The following is a 15,964-nucleotide window of genomic DNA, read 5'->3' as shown; positions in this document are numbered from 1 at the left end:
GGCTCTGGAGCAGGTGCGAGTGCCGCCAGGCAGTACATTCACGAGGGGAAATATCTCCTTCCCTCTGCAGGGACCAGTGACCAGTTGTCCTCTCTGGGACGGCTGGGTTTGGCTGTCCCTGCCGCTGCTCAGCCTTTCGCTTTGAGGCGGTGTTGAGGTTATAGGCAGAAGTCCTGTTTCAGTAGCGTGACTTGTTCCAGAGCTTGGCAGCTGGTTGGGCCTGGAGTGAAAGATAGCAGGGGGCTGCGACATAGTTGCTGAGAGGATGGCGAGCTTATCTCATGAGCAGTTTGTTCCAGGATACGCTAACCAGAACATCTTCTGATCTTTTGCTTTGTGGCTGCATCTGCTGTGCAACCCTGGGCTCGTTTCCTTTCCTGACATACACCCCTTGGAGGGGGGGACATACATTCCCAATCTCATCATACAGGTGCTTACTGTCGCAGATTACAGTGGATGCAGGTTAGGAGCGATGCCTTTCCAAAAAGAGACTGTAATTTTTATGCAATTTGTGAAGCAACATGTCACTTCATGGATATAGGAATGTGAACCTTGCTTCAGACTTGCACTGAGTACTGGAGCCACGCTCCTTTCATGTGTTTTGGAAGTCCATTCTTGAGCTATTAAGGCATGCTAAAACAAGGCTGATAACCCTGGGACTGTTGGCATTGCTATATTGGGAAGTGAGATATTCAGAGAGTGTTTTCAGCTGCCTGCTACCATGGAGTCTCTACATTTCTCACGCTTTTCCAATTTGACTCTGTTTACTGCAGGAGCTGACTGAGTGTCTTCTACAGGGCAGCTGAGTACATACGGTGACAGGAAAGATGCTGACAAGGGGAATAAATGAAATAATAATAAGCTTCTGCCCTATCTACTATTTGTATGCCCAGAGCATGAAGAAAGTAACCGTTGGGAGCTATATAGGTGCCTCTCAACAGTGCTGCAGCCTGCAGGTGCAGGCTTTCTGGGGCTGAGCTGGGGAAGGACAAATGCATGTCCCTGCAGGAGAGCAGGAAAATACAGTCCTTATGATTCTATGAGTGTGAGAGGAGGACGGAAAGCATTTCGGAACAAGTTTATGGCCCGAAATACAAGTGCATGCTCTAGGGTGTTCTGCAGCAATTGTGAGCACATTCAGCATTCGTTGTCTTGTGGGGAAGATCCTCAGGTCAAAGTTGTGGCCAACCAATGTTTCTGCTTACGTTCTTCTAGGCTTTTGGACAGTTCTTGTTACTGCCATTGTTAGTAAGGTAAGTGGGGAGTTTTATCTCCTACCATGCTTCTCTTTGTTTCTTTCTCTCTCTTTTTTTTTTTTTTAAGGTGCTTGCATTGCATATGTATTACATACCTGTATTACAGGTTACCTGAGATTACCTTTTCAAACAGAGAAGTAGCATAATTTGAGTGAAGAGTGAGAAAGATTATTTCATAGAAGTGGTTTATGAGATTTTTTTTTTTTTAACTACTCTAGTTTGGGTGACCTTCTACGTGAAGAAATTATCCCTTTTTCACACTCAGGCAGGTGCGCAGAAACTGAATTCACCAGATTGTCTCTTTGCCTTCCTAAGTTCTTGCTAAAGAGCAGTCTTTCTTTCAAAGCTTGTGGTTTTGCAAATCTGAAGTGTGAACCACCAGCAGTGGGAAAATAATAATAGCAGGAAAATGAAGCCGAACATGAAGTTCCGCATTTTTAATATGTTCTTTTTAAAGACATTCATTGGTTTTGAGTAACCTTTTCTTCTTTCCTCTCACTTATGTTTTTATTTAGAAACCGTGCTTGCAAGTGCACGTTGCACTATAAGCCAGTAGTCAGGAAGCTCACGTTCTCCCTTGGCTTACATCTATAATTTGCTAGGTCATCTGTGCAGATCCCAGGACATGGAGAAATGTGTTGAACGCACTTGGTACTCCCTGAGTTTTTACTTTGGGTATGCACTTTTTAAGTAAAGCAAACCCAGACGAGCTTTACTGCTGTTATACAGTAGATCATTCCTTGATATCTGTGACATGGTCTGGGTTTCTATGCTTCACTCACATGTACTCCAAACCCTGAACTCATGCTGATTCAATCCCTGTCACATTTGGTTGCAAACGAGCTATGTTGAGGCAGGTCACGGAAAAGTCTGAAGAGGTGCTGGTTTTACCAGGGATAGTGCTTGAGTGTATGGTGCAGACTGCCTTCTTGTCTTCCTTTTTCTCTCTGTTTCTGTCTTTTTTGGTCTGCGGGTGATGTATCTAATTAGAGCAAATGGGAAAACTTTCACTGTTTCTTTCCCAGCCTGGGTTTATGGAGGCTGGCTGGCCTTATGTCAAGAGGTAGGAGGCTCTATTAAGCAAGCAGAATAGATTTGGTGCTGTCTTCAGCAAGGGTTTAGAAAGGTGTGAAAGATTATCTTGTAACTGTTGCAACTCCCTGCTGTGGGAGCAGACTGCTACAACAAAATGTTCTTGGGTAAAGTTCACTTTGAACAGTCTGGAAAAATTAGTCATGGTGGAGCTTGCAAACTCTAGCAGTAGCTCTCTCTCTCTTTCAGGATGCACAACTTGTCTCTAATGCGTTCTCTTGACATTTGTGAAGATCCCACGTTTATCCCGGAGGTTGCTGCGGAGGTTACAGAAGACAAGTCTGAGGCTAAAAGCACTTCGGATATTATGAAACAGCTGATAGATGCAAGGTGAGTAGGTGATGTTTAAGAGTGGAGTGGAAGAACACACATGTTGTCATTATATTAGCCAGAAACTGTCAGTAATCTGGACTAAAAATTCTTTCCATGTCACGGTACTTTACAAAACAAATAGTGCTGCCAGCCACCTCTTCGTTTGTAACTTACAAATCACCAGTAGTTGCATTCAATGTGAAGCTTCTGCTAGCTTCAGGAAGCCTGCTTGCACTATTAGAGTAGATATACTTAGTGGTTGGCCAGTCAATGCATACATCCCGTAGGTGAATTTGCAGGTGTGCTGTTTCTTGCCTGCAAGGAATCTCAAATAGAAAACAGCAGTTGCTGGGAGGAGAAAAGAAACACAGGGTACAAAGCAAACAACCCGCAAGAAATTAGTCTTTGTTACTTAGGCTGCGTCAAGAAAGCCTGTTTAGCTTCTTCATTGTGGCCTGTACTTGATTAAATCTCACCAGATTAGGGATGAAATGTTACTGAGGCTCACGTGTCACACTGAGGTCTGATGCTGAGACGGGGGCAGCTGAACGGCTATGAATGCTCTCCCCGTCTGGTTTTGTTCTTAGCTGTGGGCCTGTCTAGAAGTTACTGAAGATGTCTATGAGCTGTGCTTCACCAGCATCTCAGAGAGTAGATTCTCTATATATTTGAGCTTTTAGTAACACTAAGCTTGCTTCCCACTTGAGTTCTTAAGCTAGAGCATGGAATAACATTCAGCGCCTTCACTTTAGAGGGAGGAAAGTATTTTCTGCAGGCATTAGTCAGGCTGAGTGCAGCCTTCTGATTCTTGTGTCCCAGGCTGTACTAGTGATACACTGAGTGCTACAGGGCAGATTACTTGAACCTTGCCTCTTCCCTACATAGCACATTATGGATCCTTACGCTGCAAATGTAAACCTGGAATAAATTTTGAACAATTTAGCGACTGCTTTATTGCAGTAGAAATATGAAACAACTAGAACACGTCAGCAAAACTGACCCCTTATTTCTGTGGCACCCTTAATGGACTTACCGCCCTGCATATGTGCAAGGAGTCTGACAGAGTGTGAGCTAAAATCCTTAGGCGAGCAGTCCTGATGATGCCCTGTAAGTGGGCAATTCCCATCCTGTGTTGGACTGATGCTGGATTCTGCAGTTTAAAACAGAGGTGGCTTTGCCAGTTCACAGTTGCCCTTTCAATCCTTTCTTTGCAGGTCTGATTCTGCCAGCAAAGGGTTTAGCTTCAAAGGGATCAAAGACTACCTGGACTGCTACAGGTAGGTGAAATTACGGTCTGGGAACAACTGTCTCACGTGTTCCTCTGCCATGGGCTGCTGCTGCACCACGAGCTCGCAGGCATCTCCCTGTTAGAATTGTCCTTGAGGTACTTCTGTTTAGCATCATCCTTTCCGGTCCTTTCCCTCTAATAGAATAACAAAGGAAAGCCAACTGGGAGAGCTGGCACAACTCTTACCAGCTCTGCAAGGATATTTAAATACTGTTTGTCTTGGCTTATTGTTGGTCTCCTCTGGGAGAGATTTCTACACACTTTGTTTGCCCAAACAAGTGAGTGAGAAGGTGAGAAAGGTTCGTATGGATGATGCAAGCTGCACATACTGTGGGTCTCTGAAGAACACCTTGATTCCCCAACTGCTTGTGTTCCTGTGAGCAGTTTGGCTGTGTTCTCCCAGTCCTTGTGTCCAGCTTGGGAGCAGCTGGAAGCACATCCTTGACTCTGAGGTTCCGTGAGCTGTTGGCTGCTCAGTAACTCCTGGTTGCCTTTGGGACGTGTGCCAGATCTGAAGTGCTCAGATAAATCCTGCTGCACTCCTGGCACGTGTTCCTCAGGGGCCACCCCTGCCAGTGGGCTGTGGCCTTGGAGCAAATGGCTGACGCTGCAGTCTGGTGTTACAGCTGAATGCTGACTGTGAGGCTTCAGTGTCAGCCAGAGACAGATCTGTTCATGGGCTAACATAGCCAGGAGGGAGGGAAGGCCTCTTTGTTAAAGGTGGGTTATGACGGTGCTGCTCCGAGACCCCTCTCTGTAGTGGGAAGCCTGTATAAAACGGGCTGTCCTCTTGTTTAAGCTCATGGTACTGGCAGTTTCGTAACCTTGGGCTTTGAAGAGCTTGAAGGCTCTCCATAAAGTCCTTCCCTGCTTATCTGGTGTTTCAAGAACATCTGAGCAAGTCTACCAGCTCCTGCCCCTACTCTGAGGGTGGGAGGGGTGTTGTGGAGGAAGTTCTCCTCTTGGGGAAGGGTGTCTCCTCTTGTGTTGGTGTCAACTGTGTTGAAATCATCACCACACACAGATTATTATCTAGTTACTGGTTACAGCTGTGACAGGTGCCGTCTTGCTACCTGAGAGACAAACTCTGTGTGTGGGTGTGGTGTGGGGGGCCTTGTAATGAAGATCCCAACTTCTGTCCTGTAGGAGTGGGAAGCTGACGCCATCTCAGGTGGCAAAGAACATCATTGCCACGCTGGAGGACTGCGACAAATCCACGCCCCCACTCAGAGCGATAGTGCAATGGGACCGGGAACAAATAATGCTGGTAATGTGCCGCTCTGGTAGCAAAGGGGCCTCTGCCACCCCAAGAGTGGTAGCATCCATTAGAAAGGGCAGAGGCTCTTCTTCTGATATGTTGCACAGAAAAAATATGTTTTTTGCTTCTTCCTTGTGTTGAGGACTAAAAAAAGTTTGCTTCCCTTCCTGCAAAGCGAGTTAGCATTAAGGCAATCTGTTTTCTACTGGGCTACTATTTTTAAACCGGGATTCATGTGCTTATGTGGCATAGATGCTTCTAAGCAGTAAATGCTTACCCCATCAGCAAACAGTGGAAGAAAAAAGAAACCTTTATCATTTGGCTTGCAAGCAGCCTGACAAAGCCATTTGCAGTATCTGTTCTGATACTGGTAATGACTTTCAGTTCAACTCTCTCTGCCTACCTATCTAACATACAACTTTTTTAATTTTTTTTCCCTGCTGTGTAGATGGCTGAGGCCTCCACTGCTCGTTACAGGAATAAATGTACCCTGTCTCATCTAGATGGCATCCCAGTGTGCCTGAAAGAAGAGTTCAAAGTGGTGAGTTTCCTTGTCTAGCTGTCAGTTCATGCTGCAAGTAGTCAACCGGGACAACTTGCTGCAAGGAGGTTTTAAGGCCAACTCCTCAGCATAAGCCTGTGAATTCTTTTGTAATAAGAGGCAGTATACGGGTTTGTAATGAGTAGGATTAACAAATTTTGCTAGTTGATGATAGATCTCAGTTATGACAGATGTTTTCCGTATCTTGTACTGATCTCTTCAATCCACAGGGAGCAGAGGGTTGGGGTGGGAAACAGTCCCTCTGCTGACAAGATGAGAATATATAAAAACACCTGTAGCAGTGGGCGTAACTGCCTGGATTTCTCAGTCACTCCCTCTGCTCTGCTGGCAAAGGATCCCTCTCTCCTTACCTTTAAGGACATACATGTATCAGAAATATGAAAGTTACTCTGAAAGTCCTCACCCACAGTGGGGTTGTGCTTACCGCTTAGCAGCAGTTACTACTAAATACGCCTGGAGGTGCCATCAAGCTGTCATGGACTCTGGAAGGACCTACCCATAGGGTGGGAGTCCTGTTTACGTACATCACTATGTAAGTGTGAAGAGTACTTAGCACACCCTGAAAATGAATTCAGCTGGTATTTTGGCATCCATGTAATGTTGGTTCCTTGCTTCAAAGCACTGCAGATTTAAAATGCTGCAGCTCCTTGTATAGAATGTAGGAAAAAGAGCTCCTGTGTGCTCTGGGGCCGAGGTGACTTGGTTCTGCAGCCTCTGGGCCTAGCAACTGCATTGCTATAGAGAGGCAGACTTTCTGGACATCTATGTGTTTCTGCTCCTCATGGTATTAGCAAGACTCCTTTGCATGTGAGAGGAAGCCAATAGTGAAGGGTTAAGTATCCCTCTTGACAGGAACAACACAGGAAAAGATGAAGAGCGAGACTTCCTAGCTCTTACTTCAGTGGGTCCTGATGTCTGAGAACTGTTGTGGGGGTGAAGTGTGCATGTGAAGCATGCACGCATGCCTGCCTGCCATACCAAGGTTTTAGGATGAGTAATAAGGTGTCTTCTTGCTAAGGTACCTTACCATCACCGAGTAGGAACAGTGTTTCTCGGGACTGAGCCTGAAACAGAAGATGCTACTGTGGCCAAGAAGCTGAGAGAGGCTGGAGCTGTCATTATTGGGGTTTCAAACATGCATGAACTAGGGACTGGAACGACTGGATGCAACCCTAATAGGTAAAATTCCCTTCCCTCTCTCTACCTCTCTCCTCAGACCTAAAAGTCTGCCCAGAACTGACAGGGAAGGGTACAAAAACAGGGCAGACGTGTAAGAATAAAACTGACTGAAACACCCAGTGCAGGGAGAACCCTGTGGGTATGAAAACAGTAGATGTTGGAAGCCTGAAGGCTTCCAAAGGAAAGAGGAAACCAAAGGTAAGAGAGGATTCAAATCGTGTCTGCTGAGTAAAGAGCTCTTTCCAAGGCCTTGTATGTGTGGAGGTGTAAATGTTTACAGGATGAGCAGTAGACAAAAGCAGTGACATAAAACAACTAAATAGCAATCTAATGAGCAGTCACAAAAATGGCTAATGGCCAAGAATAAGGAGAAAAGGTACAATCAGCTCAGGAGAACATAGCTTTTTTATTTCCTAGCTAAAACAAGCTCACTATAATTTACTTTTGTGAATTTTCCAGCTATAGCAAGCTGAGAACTGCTGTGTTAGAGCAGTGGTTCTCATAGCCTTGATAAGCTCCACACTTGATTACATGTGCAGCTGGATGGAACTGGGGCTCCCCCACAGCTACAACAAAATTCACGGGCATTGTGTGTGGGCTGCAACACCAGCTGGATGCCCTCCCACCTGGCAGGTCTCTTTGAGGACCAGGGACAGACTGGAGAGTTTGGAATAAAAGGCAAAGCTGGGGGTTTTGACTCGCTTCTGGTTCTTTAAGAACTGATGGGCAGTGACTGCTCTTTCTTTTGGAATCTTTCTTTTGGAAGTGTAATGCACTACAGTATGCGGTAATGGCACGGTGCAATCACAACCAGAAGAACTGGAACAGCATCCTTCCTATTGCTTTGAGTTTCTTTCTTTTGGATAGGCTGCTAATGATAACGAGATTGGACTCTGAGCAAAAAGTCTTATTTCAGTCTTTTTTTTCAGGGATGTAGCACTATCTGGGGTGGACTGGTGTCTCTTTAGTAAGAGATTTGAATCCCTGTGCTGTTTCTAGATCTTTTCCTACCCTTTAACACACTCAGGCCTTCCTAGGAAAAGTTTCAACACTGTTTGTCTACCTCAGGTACCACAAGATCCCTAGGAATCCCTACAAGCCCAACCACTTCACAGGTGGGAGCTCCAGTGGGTCAGCAGCAGCTGTAGCAGCAGGTAGGTGGTCGTAAACTGAGCTTGGGGGTGGTGGGAGGTAAGTCCTGAGCCTCAGGCACTCAGAGTTCATGAAGGGTTTAGGAGCTGGAGGGAATTCATGGCTGAACAGAGAGCTCTCTGTGCTGTCTTGGCTACAGCTGCTGGTAGAATGGACAGGGCAACACAATGTCTCTCTGATCAGAGCCCTGTGTGTGTATTTTGTAGGTCTCTGCCCAGTGGGTATTGGCACAGATGGAGGCGGCTCTGTGAGGATTCCTGCTTCGTTCTGTGGTGTGGTGGGGCTGAAAGGTAGTGCCCTTTAATCTGTGTGTGTATGTCGTCTTTACTGCGTCAGATAGGATGCCACAAACAAGTCAGGCACAATCCATTAATTCCTGCCATGTAAAACTCAACCGGAGAAGCTCTGGAGCGTAACACCCTGAGAGTCACACAGGTTGGAATGGCAGAGTGGAAGTATTCTCAGTACTGACCATTGAAGAGATGTTCAGAAAAAAATAGCTTCTGTGTGTGATTCAAATGCTAAACAAAACTCGCATGCTGCTTTTCTTTCTACCCACTTATCCTTCTTCTGTCTTCCTCCTCTGCTGGGAGGTGTTCGTGATGTAGCTGGGTATCTGTAGTGAGCTAGTGAAAGCAGCTTCACCCAAGATGGATTCCCGTTACCTTGATTATATGGAAGGGTTGATGCTGCTCCGATTTGTATCTGGTAAGTTAGACCTGGTAATGGGCTTGTATCAAAGCAGCACGTAGCCATTCCCCTTATCTCAGAGGTACAAGAAGTAGGAATGCAGATTTTGAGGTAAGAATTAATGTAATCAAGGGGAATGTGCAGAGGACATAAACAATGCCCTGTGCATTTCTTACGGTATGGAAGGTGGTGAGGCAGGCAAATCCATCGCCACCTGGAAGAGATGCCAGCTTTTGGGAAGGGTTTAGCATTCTGAAAGATCTCAGCTGCTTCATCTGACCAGGTACTCAACCGTTACCCCGGTTTTCCGTCCTTCACACACAGTCAACTTAATCTTGGTTCAGCTGAGGAAGATGACGATGGCTGTGTAACTGGTCAGAAAGTTGACAAGAACGCTTGTAGACGACAGCTGGTATTAGGTGTGAAGTGATTGAGATCTTCCAGAGCGTGGCATCTCCTTCTCTTGATAATCTTGCTCCTGAAGAACAGGGTATTGAAAGATTGGTGACTAGGCTGTGAAACAGCTGGCATAAAAGTTGTTGGCAGGGGTGTGTTCCTTACTGTCTCAGTCGGGTGGGGCAGAGCTCTCAGATTCAGATATTCCCAGTGACTGCTCGTGTCTAGCTAACTGCCCATTTCTTGTTCTCCAGGTACCTTTGGGCGGATCAGCTGTCATGGCAGCTACCCACTCTCCTACTCCACAGTCAGCGTAGGTAAGAGGACTTGTGCCCCCCTTCAGGGACCTCGCTGTGTTGTTGTTGCTGAGGAGGCAGTCTGGGCCTACGTAAGACCTTGGGAGGAGGTTCCTATTTATTCCCCGTCGTGTTTTTGTAACTGATTTCTCTTTTAAAGGCCCTATCTGTACCTCAGTGGCAGATGCAGCCATTGTTTACAGTATTCTTGCTGAACCGGATCCACTCTATCCATACGGTAGGTGAGCATTCTCCTCCCTGAACCCAGGTGCTCTGCCGTCCTGCAGGCATCCTAGATAAAAGGAGGAACTCTTGCTTGCTCCCTGCAGGACTAAAGCAACCCAAAGCAACCCTGTCAGATATGTGTGCTCCTGACCTGAAAGGCTTAAAACTGGGAGTGGACTGGACATTTTTTAAGGTACCTATTCTGTCTCTTTCTTCCTGATGCTTTGCAAAATGAAATTTTGAAGGAATTCAGTGCATTCAGTGTTCTCTTACCTTTCCTCATGTGAACTTCTTGTATTTAGCCCTATAATTGGAGGGGAATATGGCTTAGGTGAAAACACCCTCTGGGATAACTTTTTCCTAAGGCAACCTTTCGAATAAAAGTCTGTTGGAGGTATGAGGAAAGGTAATGACTACAGTTCATGGCCATATGCTTCCTCATGCTGCTGTTTCTATTGAAAGTGATGCTTCTGAATTGTTTCCAAAAGGGAATTCATTTAAAAACAAATGAGGAAAATTACCATATCCATTTGGTGACAGTGGTGTAGCTGTGGTATTTTGTCATCCCAATGTAGAAACTGGGCTTGCAAGCTAATGCCACTTGGCAACCATAATGCAGCTCCATGAATGTGCCCAAGATTTCTTCCCTAGAGGAAAACAAGGATGGCTTTGCCCCAGTGTGGAGGAGGAACATCTTCTCCTCTAGAAAAGAAGACCTTTCCTTTTCCTTAGGGGTACGCCTTGCAAGCTGTCCTCTTGGAGCAGGTAGCCTAAGGCAGTTCTGGATGGCTGTGTTTCCTTACCGTTAGAGGCAGGAGCAGGGAAAGCTCCACGAGGACCAAATGCCTGTGAGTGCTCACCAACGAGAAGAGGGAGGTTACTCAAGTCTGCTCAGTTCTTTCCTCTTGTTTTCTAGGCATGTGATGCAGAAGTCCTGACCATCTGTGAGAAAGGTAAAGAGCAAAAGTCTCTTAATCTGCATAAAGTTGTGTGTTCCCTCTGTGGAGGCATTAAAGAGATCTGTCCTGAAATTTTTAAAGGCAGATGTTTTGAGAGGTCTGACTGTACAGACAGTGGTAGCTTTGTATTAGGGAAGCCCCCCTGACTGCCGAGGGTTGAAAAGCTCAACAGTTGTAGGCTTGTCAGGTTACAATGGAAGAATGCAGTTCAGTGTGCTAAGCCTCTGTCTCTGTATAAAGGAAGATCCTCTGCTCAGTAATAGTTACTCTGCATGCTTTCATGGTAAAAGACTTTTAAGGGAGGGACTTGTTTCACAAAGTTATATTCAGTGGGAAAGACAGGGCTAGGATTTTATGATGTATCCAGTCCTCTAGTATTTCCTTGAAATCAGCCAAATGGTGCCTTTAGGGTGGCTTTGTTAGATTGCAGACTGAGCAAAATTGAACTTGGTGATGTGGGGGAAACAGATGACAATGTCTGTCATAATAGCTAGCCTCCTGTGCATTGGAGCTGAGATAGTTCACAGAAGTGTTATCAGTCCCTCTTTACTGTCTGGGTTAATTGCAGGCTAAAGGGAGGAGAGGAACTTGCCAAAAATGTAGTTGGCAAGTTAGGAACCTATCTACAAACCCCTACCTCTGCTCCCTTGGAGCACTGAGACCTAATTAGGGCTAAGACTTACCTGTGAGAACCAGCCGCAGCAATCTGTGTGCAGCATGATGCACTGAAGATGCTTGCCTTGTAATGGCCAGCGGGGTCTCTGACTTCTCAAGGGGGAGCAGATTCTCATCCCTTCTGTGAAGTCTAAAGAATGTTGTTTGTGCTTCACCTGTTCTGTACTCAGCTGTGGAGTACCTGCAGAGTTTGGGAGCCAGCGTGGTTGAAGTGTCTCTTCCAGAGATGGAGGAAGTGAAAATAGCACATGTGATCTGCATTCTGAGTGAGATGAGGGACATGCTGCAACCTGACTTCAACAAACATTTCCAGGAAATGGTAAGTAGCAGCAGCTTGGATCAATGGCAGTAGTTATCATGGCTGATGCAGAACAAGGGTCTTATGGCAGTGAGAAACATGGGGCTCTCCTGCTTTTTCTATGACAATCCACCTGTTAGATGACTGCTGATACAGGAGAGTAGACCTGGAAGAAAACTCCTGGGCTATCACACTCAGTTTCTTGCTGTTGTTGACTAAACACGTCTGAGGCCCCTCAAGCTGTTATGCCCACAGTAAAACTCTTCCTGTCACCATGGAAGACTATTAAAGCATGCAGAGATCTGAACTGCAGTTCCTAGGAAGACACTTAAGCTTGATGGCAGGCTGATTAGGGTGGGAAAGGTGGGTAGAAAAGAGGGAGTCTGGAAGGTTCTATCTTTCTTTGTACTTGCCTAAGGCAAGAAAATGTGATTAGCAAGCCTGTTGTAAGGAGAGCCAATGACTGATGTTTTCTCTTTCAGAATTTGGAGACGCGGGCTACCCTAGCCTTGGCTTCCCAGTTTACAGCTCTGGATTATATTACGGTGAGGAACATACTGTGGTGCAGATTGAAGGGGAGGCACCTAGTGAAATTGCAAAGGTGGGGTAGATAGTTTTCTTAACCTCCCCATGCAAGTGGAAAGATACCAGCCAGCTGTACTTCTCTGCAGTGAAAACATGCAAAGTGATGGGGCACTTGGATTGGCATACTGCATGTTGATTCCAAAATGCAGGAAGGAGGTTCTCTTTTGCAAAGGCGTGGGCTCTGATGGGCAGAGGCAGTCATCATCAAACTTCAGCCTCATGAACCAAGAGAGCCTGGTCAGACAGTAGTCTCTCTGCTTGCAGGCAAATCGACAGAGAACTCGCAGCATGAGGTTTTTGCGAGAGATCTTCACCACTGTGAACTGCATCGTTACACCAGGTATTGGAAACCTTGACCAAAGAGCTGCTCCCTGACCGTTGTGGTACATTTTGAGAACAGTTGCTCCATTAACTCTTCCTTCCCAGTTTTAAGAGTGTGACTTTTGTGCAGAGACTTAACTCTGCCTCAGGCCTCCACAAGAACACGGGGCCTGGTTGGAATGACTGCTGTGCGTTTCTATACTTGCTGCCTGTATCCAAGGCAGTCAGAAAACTCCCTTTTGGTAGTTGAAAATGAGGTGCAGAACCAGCAGAGTTGCACAGGAGGGACTAGACATCTACTTATTTATGAAGAAATAGAAAACTGACTGCTCAGTTCATAAATCCCAATGATTTGATTGTGTTCTGGGGGAGGGAGTTTGCATTACTAATCTAGATCAAACATGGCTTTGAGGAACTGAGCTATTCCCACAGCATGCCCACAGCTATTGCCCGCAGCGTGACTCTTCCTTTGCTCTTTGAGCACTGGATCAGGCTGCCTAGAAAGGCTGTGGAATCTCCATCCTCAGGTGTGATCCTGGGCAGCTTGCTCTAGCTGAGCTGGAGTTGGACAAGAGGCCCTCCAGAGATCCCTTCCAACCTCAACCATTCTGTGATTCCTCCTCAGCTGTTGCTTCCACTGCCCCGAGAATCCACGAATCTGACCTCTTGACTGGCAGCAATGACACTTCATTCATAGTTCAGTCCATGAGGTAAGAAGAGTTACTGTTTGCACTATGAAAATGGAAATTTGTGAACAGCTGGAGACTGGGCGCACTAACTTGCGGAGGTCAGGCTGTAGAGCAGGACAGATCAATCCTCACTCCCCCGCAAAGGGCAACTTTGCTGCTGTCCCAAGGCAGGAATGTTGATGACGGCTTCTCTCCCAGGTTCATGCAGCTTGCTAACTTGACTGGGATTCCAGGCCTCGTGGTCCCCGTTGGTTATTCTACTGCTGGGCTTCCTATCAGTCTCCAGGTAAGTGTTGGCTCTTTGTGAATGCTGTGACACAAAATCTCCAGGTGGCTCTGTCCTGAACCACTACAACCAGGTTCATCCTGTTCCACACAGCACAACCGAGGAGTCGCCAGGTACTAGGAAGGAATTTTTAACTTCTGGGTGAGGAAGAGTTAACTCACTCACCTCAGAGTGTAACTCACTTCTGAATGCCAGATGGATTCTTTGGGGTTCTGGACACAGACTTCTCTTTTTCCCTGTCCACTTGTATCCGTACCCATTATTTATCACTGCTTTCCTCTCTTTTCCTCTCAGTTCTGTGATTTAAATCCTTTCTTGCTCTTCTCCCTTTTAAAACGGGTCTCGTGTAAATGAAAAGTTCCATACATCTTAATTAAGTCACTGAGCTGCCTTTTTCCCAAATACAGTGATGCCATATTTGCTGGGGTAAAAGTGAGAAACGTGTCCTTTTGGTACTGTTGGGAATAATTTTAGCCATGTTTTCCTGGGCTTTCAATCACTGTGTGTGATGATGCTACTCTTCTGTCTCTCTCTTCTTCCAGGTCATGGGAAAATGGTGGGATGAAGCTGTTCTTCTGAGGATCGGCCTGAAGCTAGAGCAGTTTCGTAACCAGACCAAGAAACCATCCATTTACTATGACATCCTCGCATGATGGGGTGACCGAGATGGGGAATAAGTCTTTACCCCCCCCACCCCTTCCTGCCCCTGTAGTTTGACCTGGCCAAGTACTAGAGTGGACTTGTTTTCAGCGTTCATCTGAATGAGGTTTAGTGGCAGGCTCATCTGAGGAATGGGGAGAAACACTGATTGGAGCAGGCACTGAAGCTGAGTAGACAACAGTTCTGCTCCCTGTTCAGCACTGGATGGTCTAGTTTATACTGGGGAGACAAACTGTGCTCGCTAGTTCCTCCCTGTGTTTTTGCCAACAGGGGAAGTTACAAATGTCTTCTGCAACTTCTTTTCATGTCAGGGACCTACGTAAAGATGGAGGACAGCTGCAGCTACAGGAGTGCGTGTGAGCAGGTGATGGTGCTATGTATGGAAAGCCACAACCTCTAGGCCTCACTGAACGCCTCCTGCTCCAGGATATAACAAAAGCGGTGTTTTAAGAAGGAGAAGCAGCTTCCCTTAAGACATAACGCTAAGCTCCTTTGGAATGAGGAAGATCTTAACACACCTGCAGTTAGGAAGAGTGGGTTAAGCCCCTTATTTAAGCTAGCCCCTTAGAGCAGAAAAGAAGGCACTGCGAACAGCGTAAGGTCAGTCTGTTCTGCAGAGTACACTCACTGCATGAGCAATCCCACCTACCTTCAACCTGAAGTGCAAAGGGAGGAAAAAGCAGAGCATGAAAACTCATTATATCTGCCCTGAAGCCCTGGTTCAGGATTCTGCCATCCTCTTGCACTGTTGACAAACGTATCTATTCCCCAAGCTAAGACTTGGAGAGCCTCTTCTCTCCCACTGGTTACTTAAGCGTAAGCCTACTACCATACAGGTGTCCCACTGGAAAAAGCTACCCAGGAATGCTGTGAAACAGCTATCTGAGAGAGGAGCTGAGAGGGTGAAATGTAAGTGGTACTAAAAGCAGAGGTGCTACTGAGCTACTGTGAGAGTAGATCACTGTTCAGTACTCTGGGCACAGGAAAGGTGTTGCACAAAGCCACATGCAGCACGGAGCCTGCTCTAGGTAAGAAACCAACCCATCTTATCTCAAACTGTACTTCCAGAAATGAGATAGAAAAAAGATGAGAATGTATGACATCACAGCAGGAAAAGCTGGAGAAGGCTCTGCTTATCCAAGATTTGTCCCAAAAGCCACAGTACAGTTGCACTGAAAGTCCCAAGTACCCGTGTCCTGCTTATACCACCGTGGCCACATCAAAGAGAAGACCTACGAGTAACTAAAGCTAAACATTTAGGTTAATTTTGGAATACCTTAGGGTTAATGCTCAGCAGCATCTCCTGTTGTCAACCTCATCAAGTCTCAGAGAAGAAAAACGCCTATGCTTGCGATCAGGTTCTGGGAGAAGCTCTTACAGACAGGAACAGAAAAGCAGTATAGTCTTAGCTTGGAAGGGAAGAAGGAACCAGAAGTAGTTGCAGTTTCTCCCAACCTCAGTACAGTTGTTTTTTAATTAATATATATATATATCCACTCTTTAAACAGAGCTAGCACTTTACTAATGGCTAAAGGTTCCAGTCAGATAACACCTGAATGGAGGAATGTTGCATAACCTTAAGTACTTGAGTCAAAGCAGCAAGATCAGCTGTTAGCAGCACCCACAGTTAAATTAATGATATGGTTGATAATTTTGTCTTCAACTCCTTTGTGATACTACTACAAATGTTATTAGAGTCTACTGTAGTTCAACTTTATGAAGAACAGTGTTTAAAAGAAAAATATTTCCTCTACTATTAATAACTTATTAAAAATGCTCAAAATA

The 15,964-nt window shown here is 45.9% G+C and overlaps 1 protein-coding gene across 1 annotated transcript in view; it reads left to right on the top strand.

Annotated features, from left to right (window-relative positions):
• The window catches only part of LOC310887395 (uncharacterized protein), a gene marked incomplete at its 5' end in the record, with an annotated part of 16,893 nt that extends 929 nt beyond the window's left edge, over nucleotides 1–15,964 (top strand). The window contains 18 exons of the mRNA XM_083813306.1: nucleotides 1,216–1,253; nucleotides 2,538–2,678; nucleotides 3,875–3,937; nucleotides 5,095–5,215; nucleotides 5,655–5,747; nucleotides 6,787–6,947; nucleotides 8,016–8,101; nucleotides 8,306–8,389; nucleotides 9,440–9,502; nucleotides 9,642–9,719; nucleotides 9,811–9,899; nucleotides 10,623–10,659; nucleotides 11,511–11,659; nucleotides 12,121–12,183; nucleotides 12,488–12,563; nucleotides 13,170–13,254; nucleotides 13,432–13,519; nucleotides 14,062–15,964. Of these exons, the coding sequence (XP_083669432.1) occupies nucleotides 1,216–1,253; nucleotides 2,538–2,678; nucleotides 3,875–3,937; nucleotides 5,095–5,215; nucleotides 5,655–5,747; nucleotides 6,787–6,947; nucleotides 8,016–8,101; nucleotides 8,306–8,389; nucleotides 9,440–9,502; nucleotides 9,642–9,719; nucleotides 9,811–9,899; nucleotides 10,623–10,659; nucleotides 11,511–11,659; nucleotides 12,121–12,183; nucleotides 12,488–12,563; nucleotides 13,170–13,254; nucleotides 13,432–13,519; nucleotides 14,062–14,172 (1,626 nt within the window). The 3' untranslated portion in view covers nucleotides 14,173–15,964. The remainder of the gene's footprint in view (nucleotides 1–1,215; nucleotides 1,254–2,537; nucleotides 2,679–3,874; nucleotides 3,938–5,094; nucleotides 5,216–5,654; nucleotides 5,748–6,786; nucleotides 6,948–8,015; nucleotides 8,102–8,305; nucleotides 8,390–9,439; nucleotides 9,503–9,641; nucleotides 9,720–9,810; nucleotides 9,900–10,622; nucleotides 10,660–11,510; nucleotides 11,660–12,120; nucleotides 12,184–12,487; nucleotides 12,564–13,169; nucleotides 13,255–13,431; nucleotides 13,520–14,061) is intronic.

Source organism: Anser anser, assembly GCF_964211835.1.
Source record: "Anser anser genome assembly, chromosome: 1".
In the NCBI taxonomy this organism is placed as follows: domain Eukaryota; kingdom Metazoa; phylum Chordata; class Aves; order Anseriformes; family Anatidae; genus Anser; species Anser anser.
This window is presented reverse-complemented; position numbering and strand designations above follow the sequence as displayed.